The sequence below is a fragment of the Strongylocentrotus purpuratus genome, unplaced genomic scaffold (genome assembly GCF_000002235.5).
Source record: "Strongylocentrotus purpuratus isolate Spur 01 unplaced genomic scaffold, Spur_5.0 spur5_scaffold_11, whole genome shotgun sequence".
NCBI lineage: Eukaryota > Metazoa > Echinodermata > Echinoidea > Camarodonta > Strongylocentrotidae > Strongylocentrotus > Strongylocentrotus purpuratus.
The window spans coordinates 31,124,874-31,146,603 of record NW_022145596.1 but is presented as its reverse complement, the minus strand read 5'-3'; the positions used below and the strand labels follow the sequence as shown (position 1 = coordinate 31,146,603).

The 21,730-nt window shown below is 34.5% G+C and overlaps 1 protein-coding gene across 1 annotated transcript in view; it reads right to left on the bottom strand.

Annotated features, from left to right (window-relative positions):
• Positions 1-11,271: 11,271 nt before the first annotated feature.
• The window catches only part of LOC752394 (putative Ras-related protein Rab-33), a 38,465-nt gene continuing 28,006 nt past the window's right edge, over positions 11,272-21,730 (bottom strand). The window contains exon 2 of the mRNA XM_030980228.1: positions 11,272-12,142. Coding sequence (XP_030836088.1) covers positions 11,600-12,142 — 543 coding nt within the window. The 3' untranslated portion in view covers positions 11,272-11,599. The remainder of the gene's footprint in view (positions 12,143-21,730) is intronic.

The window sequence follows — 21,730 nt, the reverse complement described above, 5'->3', positions numbered from 1 at the left end:
TTTAAGTATTTTTATTATGTTCATTACAGCTATATACTGAAAGTATGTTAGCAAAGAAGCTCTTCATATTAACATGTTTTAATCATTACCATCCTCACCATCATCATCATCATCATCATCATCATCAACATCACAATCATCATCATAATCATCATCATTATCATCATCATAATCATCATCATCAACATCACAATCATCATCATAATCATCATCATCATCATCGTAATCATCATCATAATCATCATCATAATCATCATAATCATCATAATAATCATCATAATCATCATCATAATCATCATCAATCATCATAATCATCATAATCATCATCATAATCATCATAATAATCATCATCACCATCATCATCATCAATCATCATCATCATCATCATAATCATCATCATCACCACAATCACATTCAAAATCATTGTAAAGCACCATAGTGTTAATGGTGATGATGCCTTCTGTCATATGCAACACAAATCACATCCTAATCACAATTTCTCTTTATATGTCACAATTCCCATCAAATTATCATCACATAAGACCTAGAAATGTATTGATGGAAAGACATTAATATTAACCCCTCTGCACTTTAAGAAATTAAACACTTGGCACATAAGAACTAAAAGTAGAGTGTTTTTAATGTTTATCTTCTCGTAAGCCAGCATAAATATCTTAAATAATTAAACCATCTCATGGTAATGAAATATAAAATAAAGCTACTTTTTTCTTTACACAACTAAACCCATATAAATAACCCCACCATCCTAAACCTGTCACAATTGTCCACTGCCATACATACCAAATCAAGAACTCATCCCAACATCATATCTTTGGAGTATCAAATCATACTATAAAACCAAAATATTATCAAAATTAAGAAAAAGAAAAGACTTTGGATTCTACTTTCAAACATCAACAAACAATATTAACACATATAAGAAATCATTCAGTAATTTGAATATCCTCAAAATAATTAAATGGGTTGTCTATAATCAGGCTTTAAGATAAATTTGTTCTCTCATAAAATGAAAACAAAAAGCTATGCTGTACTACATAATAATCGGTAAGCTAGACATTTCAAAATGAGATTCTATCTTGTTCAGAGTAAAGCAGTGAATATAACTATATATCATTTGAAAAAAATCTAGTATGTAAAGCAAACATGTGTCAAAGCCGGTATAAGGATTTAAAAAAAAACATAGGAATGGAAGATCACTAACATTTGGGCAAGGCTTCATGTATAATCATTTGATATTTTTAGTGAATTCTGATTCAACAAGAAAGAAAGAAAAGTAATCAATATTGAAACATCATCTGAATGGGATAACACCCTTCCGACTCTGAAAAGATGACATTAAATTATGTTCTGCATGCAAGCTAGGACTGGTTATGGGAGATGAAATCTCTCCAGTCTTGAACCACAATATTAATATGATTTATTTAAACAAAATATTTGTTCTGAGTTCCTAGAGTTGTGTCTCAAATAAAACTGGGATATACAGTGATTTCTTAATGTACATAGATATACCACTAGTGCATCAATGAAAATGATAACAGTATAAAAAGAAACAAATATACATCGCATTTAGGATATTTATCCCTAAAATGCCTGTTTATGTCATTTATACAATGTAAAGTCTATATGCCTGAAAATATGATAAATAAGTAAAAACATATACAGCATGATACTTATCATTTATAACTGGACATACAGAACACCTAAACTAATAATCTGAATGGAGAAAAAAATGATTCAAATTAGGACATTGTGCATGTCATTGGGTCTGTTTTACCGTAAAATCCATACATATAATTGACATGTGTGAATCGATTCGGTTACTGAACCCAGAGCTCAGTTCAGAGTTTCCTTATTGTCTAAATTAATCAGTTTTCACTCCCCAAACTGGTAACAATTAATATCATTTTCAACTTCTTCATAGTTTGAAGGAAAAAATGAAAATGTCTATTCACTTAACCGAAGTAAAAGAATATTGTGAAATTTAAATTTAAAAATACCAATTTGTACATGAAAATAATAATTTGACATTTGACACCGCATTGACACTTTAGAGGCTTTAATGATTACTGTAGTTACAATTAAATCACTCTTATTCAAGATGCCACAACGTACTGCCATGGAAGTAGGCTCAAAACTTACTTTGATTTCTGCTCTGTCTTTTCATATATAATGTGTAATTCCGAGCATTCTGAATCAACATAATTATGATGCAAAAACTTTAAGGGGAGACATTCTACTGCTATGGGATATATTATGAATTCATTACAATGTAGGTGACATATCTTGAGAAGTTTCCAAATCTGCAAACCGTAACCAACACTTACTTAAATAACAAAAACAGGATGGAATTGACAATTTATGATTTCTAAGAAAAAGTACTCATCAAGGTAAAAATAATAAACGTTTCTTTTGATGAGGGCCAGTTCTCATGATTATACTTGCTAAAGCCCTAAATGACTCCCATGTTTTTTTGAAGATATAAAACTCTGATACATAGTAGGTGAAATTGTCTGTTTGGAGCAAGAAGGGCGTAACACATATAATTTCACACAGAATTAGAATCCTTTTAGCTCTGATTGGACAAAAATGTTCACCATCTTACAACCCTTGAAGATTACACATCCTGCAAAGTAAATAAAATATTGACATCTGAATGGCTAATAACAATTATTATTATGATTATCAAGTTACAATATCAACCATTATCATTATCTCCTTAAGTACTGTTAGATTTACACTACAAACAAAAATTGAAGTTGAAACACGACATGTTATGTTAAAGTCAAGTATTTGGAGATCATAGTTTCTTGAATATACATGTATTCCCCCCATCATAAGAGTATAGGAAGAATTAGTTAACTCTTTACATGTCACTCAGATAATCTCTGTGTGTCACATTGTTTATACAATGGGATAGATATACAAAAGGGTTCAAGATTATTAAACTGTTAATCTATTCTGGTGTTTAATAAAAGGGTCATCAAGGACCTAAGCAAGACCGGAAATGGGTAAGTTTGCAAAGCCTTCGTGTTGTATACAGAAATCCTTCCCTCAATTGGTACCTATACTGCTTTCAGGGATGCCAGTAAGAATTGATCAGAGGGCCTGAAAATCACCTAGAAAGGGCTATCTTGTACACGTGCAAAAAATGCATACCGTATTTGGCAAATGAAGCAAAGGAAAGAGGTTATCTAGAGCTTGCCTTTCGGGCCCTCCGTCAAATGAAATGGAAGTGTTTTCATCACTTCGGACTGAAAAATCCAGCAGTACATTGTGCTGTTTTGAATGTATAGCTCTATACTTGATCTGAAGGGGTACTTCTCTTTTATATGGAAACCCATCTATCTGAAGCAAGTAATCCCCAAATCCCTTTTTTTATAATCCCTTAAACTTTTGCTCGCTCTATGGCAGGCCATGTCAGAAATCATCTGCAGAGAGACGGCTGAGTTTTGACTCACATCAATGCAATAATAGTGATGACATTCTGCGTTTATACAGCGCTCAATACATCAAAGATGTCTCTATCAGAGCGCTTTGCAGATATATTATTGCCCCGTCTTTGGATTCAGCAGTACCCACACACAATGTATGCATTCTCCACTCCTTGGGAGCACTCCAGCAAGGCTCCATTTTAAAGACGCTCACAATGCAGGGCGAACTAATCATCTTAACAGGTAGCCATTTAACACCCGGGTGAAGAGTGGCAAATGTAGACTAACATATAGTCTATACCAATACTACTCTCAGCGGATGAGTGTATATTGGTTGATGCAACCAGACTAACATTGACCTTGGCAGATCAAAGAAAGCCAGTTTCCGAAATTTCCCCCACAAATCCCAGTTCGTTTGCTTTGTGCCTTTAGAAAAGTCAAATAAGTCAGGTTGAAATACAACAAAAATACAAATTAATTTCAAGTTCATCTTCATAATCTCTGGCAGGAAATATGTCACAGTATTGTCAGTTTTCAAAAATTCATAAAAGCTCATAGGAGAAACATTGGTTCGCGAAACCAGCAATACTTTTACGATCTCATTCCATTGCTACATACATGTATATTGGCCTATCAGTAATATCAAGAGATTGAGTAAATATTGACTCTTTGTCTGTATAATGTCAACATATGACATACTCAATGTCTCGATTGATTACAAAACTGACAAGACAGATACATGTAGATATTATCTTTTCTGATATCAATGATCTGTCCCGACTGCAACTAGTTATAATATGAGTAAATGAGTTAGATTATTGGTTCGTAATGGGAAGCACATCATACTTCTCCTTTTGGTATAGTGTGTTGAGAGACAGATGGGCATTAACTGTGTGTTTAAAGATGATGTGTTAACACCCTTCTGGATCTCAGTATGTGTGTGCATGCAGAGGGATAGGGAGGAAGGCTGTGCTTACTGCAAGCGCAATAAAGATCCTCAGTGTGAATCATCCTATTCTCAAATAATAAGCTTATTTGCACTGTGACACTCTTTTTAATTCATGTTTGTTTGGTCATGACAAAATGAAACATGCTGAAACCAGCTCAAGAGTATCTTGTCTTAAAAAGAAATGTACAAACATATTAGATATTTAGGGGGAGGGGGAAGGGCTTTAAAACCTTTGACAATTGAACAAATGTGAAAGTCAGGAACTGGTTAGCAATATTATCTTTTTTAAATGTCAAAATGTTGGGAGACTTAGAAAACAAACAAAACAATTTGCTGAAAATTCTCAACTGACTTGTAAGCAGCGATGGCTAGGATATTTACTGTGTACACAGAGGGGGTTGTGGGGAGCTGGTTGTGCCCCCTGAAATCCACTTGTGGTTTTGATAGTGTAAAGGTCAAAAGCTAAAGATCCCTCATTCTACTTCTCAATGCATTTTGGCTACCAATGTTATCTTTTCTAAATGTCATTTGTAAGTTGTAAGAAAACTTATTCTCTTATTTGCTAGAAAGCATACAAAGACTGTTTGCTATTTTCTGACTTAATACTTGTGGCCAGCCTAGACATTCAGTGTTTACACATGTATCTCAAGAGTACCATGCATATAGAGCGATTTCACCGCCGAGAATACCTTGTCATTTCAATGTCATCGTTGATTACTTTCATATACATACATGAGTGTTTTCAAGGAAGGAGCTGCATTGTAAATAAATGATTTACTAGACTGGTATGAATACTGGATAAACCCTATGGGTAGAGTCTAAGAGTACAACGGGATCGAGGCCAAACAAGAGAGAGAGACAAGGGTGATTGCTTAGCTCTTCAGGTCCATGTACGTGTATTAAATGTAGAACCATTGCAGTAAATATACCCACACTGCTTTAGATATTATTCCTGCTACTGTATAAACTGAGTGAGTATATCTTTAATAAGAACAAACTTACAAGCCCTCCCTCAACAGTCAATAATTCAAAAAAATAATCAGACACTGCATTAGACTCAAAGTTAATCCAGTATTCAATTTTGGAGGGAAAAATAAATGAGCGACTTGTGCCCCCAGCATCCCTTTACCGTAATGTACATGGGTGTATATAAGTTGACAGACTTACATTTGACAAGGTGAAAACAGTTACCATAAGAGGCAATTAGTCACAGTGAGAAGAAAAAGAAAGTTAATTCAATAATCAGTCTTTGTTTGGAAAAAACAACTTTTCTGAAATTAAAATTCTGCTAACATCTTGTGCAGAATGGACTTGTATATAGTCATTTTGGATTGGAGAAGTTGGAGGGTTTACCAAATTCAAAAAAGAAATTCCCTTAACAACTCTCATGAAGTTACACCAGACAAGTCAATTCCAACACTCATGTTCTAGACATCCATAAAACCAGTAGGAAAAGTTAATCATTAAGGTTTATTTGAAATAGGATACCAACCGATTCAAATTGGCAATTAGCCACTGGAAAACTGTAAGCCGTTCAGAATATCAACTTCCACCATCACTTGGAAAATCCAGGATTCATCACTACAGTTTAATTCTAGAAGGCTGATTTGCATTTTAAAAAGATGTTCATAGAGAAGACTTATACTGCAATCAGAAAGTACCTGCTAAGAAATCTGTAATAATAGCAGGAATATTCCTTCATCAAATGTGATATTTTCTTGCTTCCCAAGAATCTACTGTGATATAGTTTTCAGAATACTAACCAAGAGGCAGCCAGCGATGTATGGTGTGCAGAAAAACATCTAACGATGAACCTTCTGACATCAGCCAAGTGCTAAACATATTATCCAATCAAGTCTACTTTTTAGTAGATGGTAGACTTGATTTTCTAGAACAAAAGTGTAAAAAATGCAATTATTTACTGAGGCAAACTTTTCAGAAAAGATTCTTGAAGAGATAAAGTCTGAACACAGCTTTGAAGAATATGAAAAAGAAAAAAATTAAAGTGTTGCCTGGTAGCTCCAGAGTTCAGAAGGAAGTATCACATTTACAAAAGATTTGGTTTCAAACCATCTTTCAAGGAGTAGTGTATCAAATAATGCCTTCCTAGACTGCTCTGTTCCTCCCTCTCTCATATCATTTTCACAATTCAATCAACCGTTGACATATCACCCCCATTACTTAAAAATAATATGTGTCATTTTAATGTATTCCCAAGATGAGATATAACTTAAGCAGACAAACATGAGAGCATATTACAGTACCTATGTTGATATCACTTTACATATCGATGTGTTTAGAATAAAATTACGTTCCATACCTTCTTTACAAAGTTTCAAAGGGAAAATGTTGATGTAAGACATGTCTTTTTGTAGATGATTAGTCGACTGTAGTACATATTTTATCATATTTGTATCATAAGCTTGTCCCAGAAGAGAAGGAATTTAGCAGTTGTATTGTTTGCAATGTTTATGAGATCTACTTCCGATCACTTTGCACATTGAAGCAGCAGAAAGTATACATTTCATATTAAAGAGAACCCATGCACCGCTAATTATGATTTGTAAATAAAACATTGCTAAATCTTAAACAAGAATCATGTATTGAGAGCCGGTAGGGTATTATCTCATAAACTATACCACAGATGCCCTTTAACATGTCAATAAAGAAAATGTCTGTATTTTCTTAATATCTCTTCTCATTCAATCCCTTTCAATTTCAAAAGGAAAAGAAACATTATCTATATCAAACTAATTTCCTTTTGCTGATCTACCTTCACCTTCCTTTCTAGTACCTTATATTTTGACTTTCATTTTCTATTTAAAAAAATTGAAGTATTCTCCTTTCCTGGATAGCAAAGTTAGCAATGTATGATATAGTTCATTTGCTTGCTATTATTTTTCCATGACCATATTGTTAAGTCATCTGACTCTACTACAAATTTGCTTTAAGAAGTGATTGTGCCATAAAAATGGCAATATAACCTATAAATATGAACCTCTATTGATGATCAATTTGCAATTTTTATATGATCAGTAACGATGTATGATCAGTAATATTTATTTGTATGTGCTCCAGAACTAATTTTGGTAGTAGGGGTGGATAAGGAAGACATTAAATGTCACTTATTTATACAGGTATATTATAAAGTCTGGCTGTTTACAGAAGCAGATGTGTTCCAAGGCCGATGTCCCACATGCATAACATACTGGTGAATTCTTAGCCTCGTTAATGAGCATATAATGAGCCTATGATCACTCAGATAATACTATGGAATACTAGGAGGATGTTCAGCTCATCACATATAATCCCTCGTACAGTCAAACCTGTCTATAGCGACCGCCCAAAGTATACACAAAAAGTGGTCTTTGTAGAGAGGTTCCTATAGTACATGTTTCAATGAGAAACCATTTTCAAGGGAAACACAAAAAGTGGTCTTTGTAGACATGTTCCTTTTAGTACATGTTTCAATGAGAAACCATTTTCAAGGGAAACAAAAGTGTGGTCTTTGTAGACAGGTTGTTGTCACTATAAAGCAGTTTTGACTGTAATTGTATCATAATACATATATGCATTCCATTGATTTTAAAACATAGTAATTATCTTTTGAAGACATAATTCTATACTTTGTTAATGGTCATGGGAAGAAAGATTCTATTGGAGGTAATAACGGTAGAGAGTTGTTTTGGAATTATTTGCCTAGTTCTATCAATACAATCGGGCGATGGAAGAACTTAATTTAATGTAATTTAATTTTAATTAAGGAACTTTACATAACTATCTTGATCTAAGGAGACACGAACGAACGAATCAATACTGTTTGGTTCCTTCATTCTGTGGTACAAATAAGCCTTCTTATCAATCTAACTAGAAAGGAACCATTATTCTCTGTAAATTAATATTTTTATTAAAACATCCAGGGATATTTCTTAAACGCCACTATATACTCTTTACCTAGATCAATTAACAATTTAGACTACTTTCACAACCATATCAAATGTTAATTGTATCAAACGTATCAAATGTTAAGCAGTACATGTATCTTTTAATCCATTGCCTACTGGAACCAAGTGGTCCCTGTACTACATGTAAGCCTATGGGAATGAGAGAATACAGTACCGGTAATCTCAAATTTCAAATGGGTTAAGCATATTTCACAGAATATCTTCACTGCGTTCATTTTTGTTACATGATGGCTAATATTTTTGTCTGCTTTATCTTCTTGTTCAGAGCATTGACAAACTTCATCCTGGGTGGCTGCATAACATCGCTTGTCCAGAGCCGGAAGGGAGTTAACTCTGTGTTAAAGTACATGACTCTTTAAAACAGACAACGTCGCCCTATGAGAATAAGAGGTCATGTACTTTAGATAGATTCTCACTAGTATTGAGAATAGTTTCATATGGTAAAATTCTACTTAACCTTAACCTATTCACAATTCAATTTTCAAGTATTTATTAAATTCAAACGGACCGTGAAATAAGATTCATGACAACACAGATTCCACAAACAACCACAGCGGCCAAGCACAATGACCAAACTGAGTGCCTTCAGAATTGTGGAAGCATTTACTTACAATAGCTTTTTCTTGGTTCAATCACCAGAAACGTGCAACTGAATTTGCCTTTTTCAAGAGGAACTTTTAAAATCATTATTATCTTCTTCTTTTTTTTTTGGGGGGGGGGGGGGGAGTTGACACTGGTTTCTCATACAAAATCATTTTTTGCAGGTCTATACCAATTTGAATCTTACTATGACACAGCAATCTTTCACCACTCTATTTTTAGACTACATCAAAATATTCTTTCAAAATCGTAAACCTTTCCCTTTTAGTATGTATCAAGAATGATTTTGTTTACAATGTGGTCGAAACAATATCTATTTCAAAACGACAACTAAGAAACTTCTGAATGAAGATTTATCCTTGACTTTTGTACACTTCTATTATCATATCTCATTTCTGAAAAAGATTTTTTAAAATTCATATTTATCTTTTCTCAAGAGCCACATATCAAAGTACAGTCTTATGACGGTTGTATCAAGTACTTTCATTTTTATTTGCAAGGGCAAAGCATTAGAGTATGTGATTTTGCAATTTATTATTGTTGTAGCGGCAGATTTTAACTATTTCCTACTTCCTCCATGAGATGAATAAAGCAGAATAAGTTTCCTCTCTAAAATGCAACTTCACTGTACAGACTGCACATGCATGGTATTGATTGCACTACAAATAGCATTTAAAGTACATTTTAGGTTTCAGATTCCTCAATTTGAGTTGTCATAACATAATCACTCATTAACATTTACATGATTGTCTTCATACACTATTTTCTATTCAATGGCAGTTTAATACTTTGTCATGACACTGGAAGATTACTAGAGTGAGCACATGCCACAAAGCAATTTTCTGAGCACGTGCTTAGTTGCTTCTAAGCTTTTCACTGCTCTGTACATCTTCATATTATTATAATATTTATAAATTATCTATGCCATTTTTTAAACATGACATGGATTCCTCTCTTTATCAGATATCAAAATATGAGAAAATGGATTGTATATTGGGAGTAGTTTTGTATCAAATAAGCAAACTATTTTTGAAGTATTAGACTAGCATTTCAATGTTAACAGCCTTTTGCTTCAACGCAATAGTGTGCGTCCTTGTTTAGCAGAACAGCCCAACATGCTTACACCCTTTTACCAGCCGCAAGATGAAATCTTCTCATGATCAATTACAGATAGCAATGAAAGTAGTGAATCATAAACTATCATTTTCTTTCTTATTGATGACAAAAAAGATTTTTTCCCATACCGAATTGAAAAGAAACAATCTAGAAAAAAATACAAACTTTCTGATTTTTCGAGTTCAGAGCAAAGGAGAGGGGAGCTTGCAAGATACATAACAGAGTTGCCAATTTAGAGGGGAGCTTGCAAGATACGTAACAGAGTTGCCAATTTGAGTTTGATTGATTGCAACTTAGAAAATTCATAACTTTATTATTTTTAATCAGAATTTGTTCAAATATTCACTGACCTGTTTCTCTCATTTTTCTGCTTCTATAACAACCAACTTAATATCAGGGTGGACTTCCCCTTTAAGTAATATTTCAACAGAGCTCTTTAACTAGAACACAATGGATGGCATCTACTTTTCCTGTAGTTTACTATAAAAAGTAAATCAAAACAATTTTATCTAGCTAACCAGAATTAAAGTCAAAGATTTATTTTTCATTAAGTTTCTAATAATACTGATTAGAAAATTAGAACATGAAGCTATGTAAACAATTAAATGACATGGTACGGTACAGTTGTGTAAAAGATATATTAATAGCAAAACAGAATAAAAAGAAGGGAATAATTTAAATTTCTACTAAATAATTTATTTAAAGAGAAGGTTGAGTTCTGGGGAGAGGTGAAAACTAATTGTGAGCGTTACGATTGTTATTATGCAAGTGTGGAAGAACATCAGAGAAAAAATGCTCCCTGAAAAGCATGGCTCTTCAAATGCCTTCATATTCTAAATATGACATGTAACAGCTTTAAAGAGGCCCAATTTGTATGCCACATGTTTGTGTAGTCCCATACATCTTCCTGTGTACAGTGCTTGTTACTTTACCAAGACTTGGCCAAATTTCTTATCATTTTGATGACTCCAGAACCTTGCAATACACACATATTCTTATATGCTAGATGATCAACCTTTTCTGATTGATTCCCCAACGTTTCTTTTACAATGCAATCACACGACCAGGGCCCTGTTTCACAAACTTGTCATCAGTTATAAAGGACAGTTTTTGTTATAAGCTACTGAAATCCTTGCTTCTGATTGGTTATCAGCAGATTTGTCACTGATTTTTGTCATTTGTCATTAAAAAAAAGGCTTTGTGAAACAAATCCCAGAACTCAACTTTATCTTTAAAGCTGAGATAGTCAACAATCTTCAAAAAAATAAATTTCCTCTTTCCCTTTAGAATAACTTTACAAATATGGTGAAACATTTGAATAATAGAGATTTAGAACAGAACAATGTATATTTCATCACATTAATTTTCTAACTATCATATATACAATTAATAATATATCTCCAACTATTTACAAGAACTGTTTTTGAAATAAACAGTTATAATTACTGCACTTTAGGATTTTGAGTATTTTGAAGTTGTTGAGATGACACGTTAGTCGATGAGTTGCTGTTACATCATTAACAAGCACAGGAGCTGTCTGACGGTTGGTCATCGTCTCCGTCTAACTCTGCTTTATTTGGTCGTAGCTTGATTGACTTGCCCCTAGAATCCCTTGAATCAGCTTCATCAAACGGAGGAGGCATCATGGACTTGTGATCTCTTAGTTTGTGAGCCAAGGTCATGAAAACGTTATTGATCTTATCCCCCTCTTCCTCCAATTTTGCCGCCGTCTCAAAAAAGGGCATGTTGTTGGCGTCCGAGAACTTCTGGGCGATGCCCGACGTGACCACCTTCCTATCCGCCATGTCACATTTGTTGCCGACGAGGACGCGTGGCGTATCCGGGGAAAGAGAATGCCTGTCGCATTCGTCTATCCATGTCGGCAAGCTTTCAAATGTACTCATTTTCGTGACATCGTAGACAAAGATGACGGCATGTACATTACGGTAGTAATGCTGGACCATGCTCTTACGGAATCTCTCCTGGCCAGCAGTGTCCCAGAGTTGTAACTGTAGAGGGAGACAAACAAGAGATAAATGCCATTTAATAATAGGATTAATTTAATAAGAATGAAATGTCTTTCTTTACCCATGATAATAATAATAATAATAATGGGTTCTTGTATAGCGCACATGTCAGTCAGATTTGACCCTCCTGGCGCCCATTTACTTCACCTGGGTGGAGTGTGGAGTGTGGCAACATCAACATTAAAGGTATTACAAAGTTTTGGTATGTAGTCATGAATTTGGTTCAAATGAACATATTGGAAGCCTATGCGATTCTACAATATTCAGTGATCGTTGTCGCGGTCGAAATCGACTCTAAAGTTATGAAATTGTAAATAATAAACACTTTATGTTGAATAGCTCCCTCTCAAGGTCAAGATATTAATTAAGCTATAAAACAATGTTTATTGACTAAAATTGACTGATTAGCTATTCTCGTTTGGAAATTATATACCACAACTACATACTCTGAGATTTTCGTGGTCGCAGCTACCATTGCACGGCCGTATGAGCTATTTGACATTTATCAAAATTTACCGGGAGCACCGGTAAATCTTTATATTCAATTTTTCTCAAAAGCAGAAGTGTTTTAGGGGCTAAAATTTCTGGTGTTTGTAATACATCCACAGGGGCATCCAAATATATTAAAATTGTAAAGAATCAGTATCCACCCATTTTTCAAAATTTCCCAAAACTTTGTAATATCTTTAATACTTCTGTACGCGAGGGCCCTGCAATCATATTATTACTCCAAATTTAGCTAAGCGTCCATAAGGCACTCAAGGATTCAAGGAATGTCTTCCTCCTGAGTAGCCATTGTTACACCCGGGTGGAGAGCGGCAATTCAATGTACATTAATATCTTGCCAAAGAGCTTTAGTGCCCAGACGGGACTCGAACCATGAACCATGTGATGCACAGTTCAGCGACGTATCTACTAGACCACTTCATCTATGAAGTCTTGAGAAGGCTTGATAAGGTACATAATCAAAAGCAAGAAGAAATATCAGATATCTGACCAACACATACATTATATACCCTGTGACAGGGAGATTTTGACCTTTTAAGAAAGATCTTCATATTGATAGTGGGCTGATGATGCAATCAATCATCTGAATATTGAAACTGAAAGTGTTTTGAAGTTTTAATAACGATGAATGAACACTTTAATAAGTGGCAATATCACAGAAACTGCCTGATTAGTTAAGTACACAATCAGATGCGATAGCTCAGTCGGTAGAGCAGTGGTCTTGTAATCCGGTGACCCGGATTCGAAACCAAGTCGATGCGCTAGTGCCCTTTGGTAAAGGCACTAATCCTCATTACCAGGTCCCTCGGAGAGGACCTAAAGCTGTCGGCTGTCTGGTTGCTTATTTACAAGCATTTATGCTTTCTTAGCAGTGAGGTAAAAAAATAAAAAATAACAACCAACCAACCATATTGATAAAATATACAAATTCTGGTACATTCACCACACATTCTCTTAAATATATCCGTTTCTAACATGAGCATGTTTATAATCCATGAAGAAAATAGTAACTTGTTTTCAACTTTTCACAAATGACTGAAATGCAGTAGAACTTAGATATCCATGGCAAAATAATTCTTGAAATAATAATTCAATAGACAATAATGTTAACCAATGGATACATGTACAAATAAAATCATTCAGAAAACACAATATTCCATCAACATGACAAAATATGTACATTTAAATGTGTAATCCATGAAATAAATTTTTAGAACAAAAGTCAAACGAAGTCCATGAAATTCCTTGCAATTATCAGACCGATAAATAACACTGCTAGATAAAATGCCTACATGTTATGTAGATACAAAGTAGATGAGATACGTTTGTTGTCTATCGTTGATATGATCACATGACCTGTATGGAATGTGAGAGCGTGACACCATTCATTAATCAAACCCATCGGTGGTGCAGCATGCAGGGGGATGGAGGTGAGTGATCTCTTGCTTGTTGCATTCTTTCATTCCTTGATATGTGTAGCATCAGTAACAGAATATAAGTTGAAAAAATCATATGATAATTTTATACTTTTAGGGAACTTATTTTACAAGGCCCTTTGGCCTTTATTTTAGTTCCCCTTTTCTCAATTTCAACTGGTAAATTTGGTGTCTTTGATACTGTTAACATGTATGATTGCATGTAAATTTTGTTGGTATAATGTATAATATTGTAATGATCTATTGTTTTTATATGAAGATGGAAATAAATGAACAAATGAACAATCATTCAAATTAATTATTAGTACACTGCTCTGTACATTTAAAATTACAAATTGCTTTTACATTTCTAATCAATATATAACTGCTTTATACATTAAAAAACATGTAGCATTGCCTTATTGGGCTCATGCAGTGTTCCAATTTATTCCAGGTAAAATACAATTTTTCCGGCTTTATTTATTTATTTATTTTTACATTTAATTGATTAAAGAAGTGATATGACCCTGTTTAAAGCCTGTTTGTAGTTCTGATAATTGAGCTCCGAAACTGTTGTCAATAATATATATTCATTTACATTTTATCCAATCAAGATTAAATTCCAAGTTGATGAGAAAGTATTCCCTCTTCAAAGAAACAAAGAGAAAAAAAACTAACCACAAAATAAACACTGAGAAATAGATACACCACAACATAAATACGCCCTCATATTGTTCATTTATAAAACTTGTGGTGACATAACATTTTACTTTTAATATGTAAGTATGACAAATACCAGGACATTTGGGCATGCATGTTCAATTTCATTTGTGCCATAAAAATACCACATCATTTTTTATTTAGGGCATGACAGGTAGTGCAGGCATTGCATGAGAGACAACCGTTTTGATGAAAATACATGTGCATGTGCACGTAGTCAGAGTAGATTGACAGACCAATTGAATTTTGAGTAAAATTCAATGGCAGCAATAAACCAGCGATGAACCAAATTGCTGCGAACGAAAAATCTAGAATACAATATTGATATATCATCTGTTGAGAGACAAAAGGGCACTTCCTCTGTGTAAAATGATGTATGTTAACACCCTTCTGGCGCTGAGAAAATATATATCATGGGGCTGGAAAATGAATAACATAATCAAACAAAAAAAGGTCTTGCTCTATATATCTGAAAGAAGTACACTTTCTGTTCAGAGCCAGAAGGGCTTTAACTATGTATGAAAGCATTTAAGTTAACTCCCTCCTGGTTCCAACCAGTCAAAATATCTATTTCCTTGAAGTCACTAAGTATATTACTTGTACTTTGAATAAACCCAAAGTGCAGAAAGTCATATGGTCTCCTTGTTTTCCTTTTGTTGGCTGAATCAAAAGGGAGGAGTCCAAACTATGCAGGTACTTCATAGCAAACAACTTTTTGATTGCTGATCATTTTCAATTTCAAAATTATTCATTTAATCTGAATTTTATCCAGTGCTTCACACTTGATTAAGACTGCAATCGTATTATACCATCCCTTCGTCATATGCACACCAAATGTAAATGTCAACACATATTCTAAATATATTCAGATTGTATTTTTCACACACGATTGTGAAGACTTTCGAGAAACCATCTCAAGGTCAATTTCAATACCCTATTGCATTTATTGTATAGAACTCGTGTCTGGATTACGCAATACAGTGTTTGTACATTTCTATAGATGAAGGACAATGTTCTACTGAAATTGCCTTAGGTCGATTTTCCGAAAGGCTTTGCAATCTTGTTCAATGGTCATCACACTTATAAACTTGAGTTCTGGTACAAATAGAAAATAATTCTCACAGAATCCAACAAAACTTACACTGAATGTTCAAGATTACTAATAAATGGGATGTGCCAAACAATTTTTGCAGAAAATGGATAGTGGCTGAGTAATGAGCATAGGAAGATTAGGAAATCCGGGTAATTAGGCCTGACACCACACAATTCATCATGTGCAAATGAGAGTTGTGGTTTTTATTGAAGATGCTGCCCATCAAGGTTTTAAGAGGTTTTTTTTATTTCACTGGTTCAAAAAACCAATCTAATGCAGGATAAACGATCCAGAATAAATCATAGCAATTTTTTTCTTCAAAATAAGATTCCCATACCAGAGCTCAAGATTAGCTTTGATATTGACTTGTGCTATTGAATTGAATTCAATTGAAATGTTATTGTCCCTTTCAGGAATTTTTTTTTTCACTGGTTTTACAGTCGTTGTACATGTATACATAATACAAGAAGAATACATAATACAATAATATCAAATGTACATGTTCACAAACGTAATTACATTGTAAGATTTGATTTGATTTGATTTATTTATTTATGTTTAAATTTCTTTTTCTTTTGAATTTTGACAAATATATAACAGACAAACTATTGCAAATTTTACACATGTTTAATGTTACCTTATAATCTAAGCACGACTATCACCATATGGACACCTATTCCACCAATGTGATGTTAACATCTTTCCTGTTGAATATCTTTCCCCTCCTCCCTCCCTCCTATGACTAACATTCATTCCCTTAATGTGATTACTGCCCTCTAGGAGCCGTCACGCGTTTACACCGAGCTGGAGGACCACGCCACATTTGACAGCAAATTGCGTCAAAATCTAATATGTCGATCAATCGTTCGTTTCCGCGGACGGTGCGTTTGACCTGCGTGGCACGGTGCGAGAGTGCTATCAAGTATGCAACATTCCTGGCTTTTTTTCTTCTTCTTCAAGATGGATGCAGGGAAACGGGAAGCTGGAGGCATTAATGGGGTATGATTAATCAAAGGCAATATTCACATTACTGTGTGTTTCACTGGGGGTATAGGGGGAGAGGGAGGAGGAGGAGGAGGAGGAGGAGGGGGAGGGGGAGGGGGAGGGGGAGGGGGTAGGGGGTAGGGGGAAGGTGCTAGGGAGAAGGGGGTAGGGGGAAGAGGGTAGAGAGGTGGGGAAGGGAAAGGGAAATGGGGGGGGGGGGGTGGGAGGGTGACTAATGTACCGCAAAGATTGTGGTTTAAATTAAAGACCACATTCATATTACTGAATGTTCAGCTGTAGGTACATGTAGGTGTCTGCAATAGAAGGGGGGGGGGGGACTGGAGCGATATATCGGTAAAATGAAGTCAGAGTTTTTATTTTGGAAATTGTAGGGCTATGAATTTGACAATATGCAAAAATGAGTTGGCAACACACATGCTAGTATGTTGTAAGTGGCTCGTGTTAATTATCATGGAATTAATAACTTGCAAAAGTCCCTGTGTCCCTAGCTGTTATCTGCAAAAATATCTGCATATGAAAATGTCACCTAAGACAGTTATGATTACATTTTTATGATCCCATCAACCTAAGTACATGACTGATTACATGAAAGTCTTTTGGACCGATTCTTGCTCGAAATGCAGTTGCCTATAAACCAAAACGCAATAATTTTGCCTTTAAAACTTTGCATAAAATGATACCTGAAACCACAAACCTGCCATCAGCTAATAGTAGCCCATCTCCACACATCTAGGGTCTACTCCTTCTATAGCTATGTTTACATGGGACCTTCATAGTTTTAAACTTTAAGTTTGCGAAACCTCTAAGCTAAAAACAGCAATTCAGTAACAATGACGAGGGTTCACTCAGAACCTAAACAACAAGTATTCAAAGTTAGGTAACTACAAGCCAGGGAAAGCATGCACTTTACATACACGCCAGCGAAAGCACTAAGTAACAGTAATGTATCCTTACGGCGCATAACTCAAGCGAGGACCCTCCACTGCTCGTAGTTATACGCGCTTACGATACAGTTCGTAACTTTGAGTTAACTAACAGTTTCATATCTACGAGTACATGCATGGAGATGGTACATGTTTGTCTGCATAGTCCCTACATGTAACTTCAAGATATTTTTGAAGTTTAAACCACAACCTGACCTCAACTTTAAATTAACTGACTGTCGCGTGAACCTCACTTATGATTCTAATGACATTTTAGATGAGAGAGAGAGAGAGATGACAGAGAGGAACAGTGAGGACACCTGTTTAAACAATTGTGCGACACCATCAGTGTGATTCTCTCTGGACAGATAGACAACAATTGAGTAGAGAGTACTGCAAATATATGTAGCTGACAAGCTGCTTGTGTTTTTCAATTAAAATCAAAGTTGATACCTACATGTACATTGTATATCATTGCATGCATCAAAAAGCATTTTTGAAGAGTTAGAATATTAGATTGATTTTGTTCCAGGTGCAAGTATGATGCTCAAAGCAAAAAGGTGTTTCATTTTAACAATTGATTATGTATCCTTCACCTGGATTGAGAGAAACAACTGCAAATAAAATGCCTTGTGATATCAGACAGGGCAAATCTGACAATTAATAGAGGAAGAACTGCTGAGGAGTAGAGGCCAACTGTACACTCTGGTACATGCAGGCAGTATCCCCTTCCCCACCATAATACTTCAGTTTGGGGCAGTTTTGGAAAAACTACATCAAGAGTTTAATATGATGTTATATAGATACCGTAAGAAATAATATTTTCTAGTCATCTAGTGTGAACAACATCATAACGAGACATGTTATATTACAATGAAGAATTTCACATATTATGAAACAGAGGTGGAGGTGTTATTTCACATGACATATCTTTATGGTCGACCCATCATGCCAACATTGTAAGTCCTTTTTACTACATGTATACTGTTATCATATCATCTGTTGGAAAACAGAAAGGCAATAATTCATATATAATAGAATACAGAGTCAAGGCCGTTCTGGCTCTAAACAGACAATATGTTTCTTTTTACCTAATATGTTCTCTTATGGGAAAATTGTAAAATATAAATTCAGCCTTCTAATTATAAGTGAACTAAATATTGCACAATATGTCAAAATAATACTAAAAAGTTAATGTTGAGCCATTTTTGGTAGATATATTCTCCCATTGCTAGTGCTAACGTATAAGCCTTGATCGCATACACCATGCCACACATGCTGGGTAAACAAATGCTGTGCCATGCAAGTTATGAAAATGTGCATTGAACCTGATATGTATTGTTGATAGCAACAAAACATGGTTCAAAAGAAAAAATCTTCAAAAATTGGCATTCCATTTAATACCCCTCATCAAACATGGAGTGCTATGAATAGAGCAATGCTAAAGATACAAACGTCAATGGTCAATGGCTCTCGCCTCGTTAACTTAGAGATTTATAGCTTCCTCTCAAACTTCCTTTTTTGCACAGTTCGCCTCTCTTTTTTTTCTCATTTGATATTTTTTATTTGACAAGAAACAAGAAGAATCTGAAAGAAGTCCAAACATTAAAGGTAAAGACCAGTATTGGAAACGCCCCAATTTCAAAAAATGAAATGGAAGCTCTTTATTACCAATCATGTGAAATAATATGTTTTGACTAATACATGATGACGTAAAATTTGGGGGGAAACCGTCTACTAATTGATATATTTGGTAAATTAGTTTATCAATATTTGACTGTGAGAGATAAACGCATGTGTCGCACACGTGTGCGTAGTCCCATGTACATCTTTCTGTGTACAGTGCTTGTAACTTTACCAAGACTGGGCCAAATTTCTTATCATTTTGATGATTCCAGAACCTTGCAGTACACACCAATACTTAAATGCTAGATGATCAACCTTTTCTGATCGATTCCACAATGTTTCTTTCACAATGCAATCGCATGACCATAACTGGTCTTTATCTTTAACATCCATGTAGTGTCATTTCAACTTGTATTTAGCCTCAGTGGTGAGTGCATTGACAAATGAAATTTTATCAAGGAAATTTTTGTTAAAATACACTGAGTAGGGCCTAAAGTGTATTTCTGAGCATGAAGGAAATACCAAATATCAAGTTACTTTTAGAAATACCCATATAAAAACTAGGTTTCCATTTTCTTTGGCCTTTAATATCCAAACCGAGAGTTGTATTTGAGCAATGCATCTGCAACAGAGAGCAACATTTTGCTGACTTTCAAATGTCAATGAATATGAATTGGTGAGGACACCGGTGCAATAATTTCATTATTAGCTTTTTTTTTTACTTATTTGTATGTTATATATTGTATTTTTAATCAATAATTATTACTACTATTGTCAACTTTAATAGATTTTAAAATTTAAATAATATATATAGTGATTGATTTTAAATAGCTACACATGAGTAATGTTAAGTATTACCAATACTGTTTGAATGATTGTAACAAATGAAATATAATGTTATGTAATGGAGCTCATGTATATGTAAACATGCACAATTCAGCATTTTTTTTTTTAATAAAACCATTATTGAATTGAATTGAATTGAATTGAAATGATTGTGGAGCAACCATGTTCATAAAAAAAGAGCGAACGAACGAGCTAACGAATGAACAAGCGAACGAACAAACGAAAGGACCTAGATCAAGCAGGCATGACCTTCACACTGGCCATACTTCCTTCGATGACATCAGAAAGACAGGGATTGTCAAAACAAATGTCTAGGCCTACATGTATGACGATACAGAAAGGTCATCAAACTATTTGTCAAATGCAATTTGTAGAATGGCTTGCAAGTTGCATCGACTACAAATAAACGTAGGTCATTGGAAAAGTCAAGTACATGTAAAAACTGTTCTTGCTTTAACTCATCCTTGAGTTCAACGATAGCGGCCCAGGAGGGAAATCTGGCATGCTCGTAACATCAGGCCACTTCATTTGGATATTACATAGTATTACATTATCTCTTGTACACAAGTCTTTGTACAAATAAAGCCAAATACAAATAAAGTCAATAAAATCATGTACAATGGCTTCATGGAAAGTGAAATTTTGTGAAATGTACATTTATAAGTCTAGCTGTTTTTCAAAATTTGCAATAAGCTATTAAAGCTGGACATGTGATTATTATGTTGTTGATGTGATTAATGGCATTTCCATCGTCATTGGATGATTTTCGCCAATTTAAACAATTCTCTTTTATACTTCAAGTGGAATAGAAGTACAGGTGAGAAATCAATTTTAAGGAAACAAACACACAAGTTCTTTTTTCTTCTCTAACTGTTCATTTTCTCCTGCCATCACAAAACATATGACATCTAAAAGTCAGAATCAAGCTTCATGTACACTGGATGTAAACATCACAATGCAATCCATATATATTCTCATAAATTGTGTATATTGTTAACTTTTTGGGATGTAATTCATCGATAACAATGCAGGGACAAGTTGTTAAATTGCAAATCATCAATTCCTTTATCATGCCGTCCCTGGTAGTGGCACGCATCATAGCACAAACTGTGTAATACACTGTACAGTATGTCTTGAGGTAATAAATACTATTCGATCATATGGTGTATCCATGATGTACCATTGCTCTTTGGAATAATTCCCACCTACTGTAATATTATGATAAAAGGAAACCCTACCTAATACTAGCAAGGCCTCGTCATGTTTTGAATAGACAGCTCTGCAGTGCGGAACTAATTTATGCACCTGCAAATCACCTTAATACATAACATTACCAGCAGATGACAGAGTGCATTTTATTAGACACATGAATACATTTTGTAACTCCATTTCTAGTATTGTGATCAGCTATGCCTGCAGATGTAAGATAGGATTTAAATATAAATTGATATGGAACAGATTTTTTTTCTGAATATAGATATAAAAA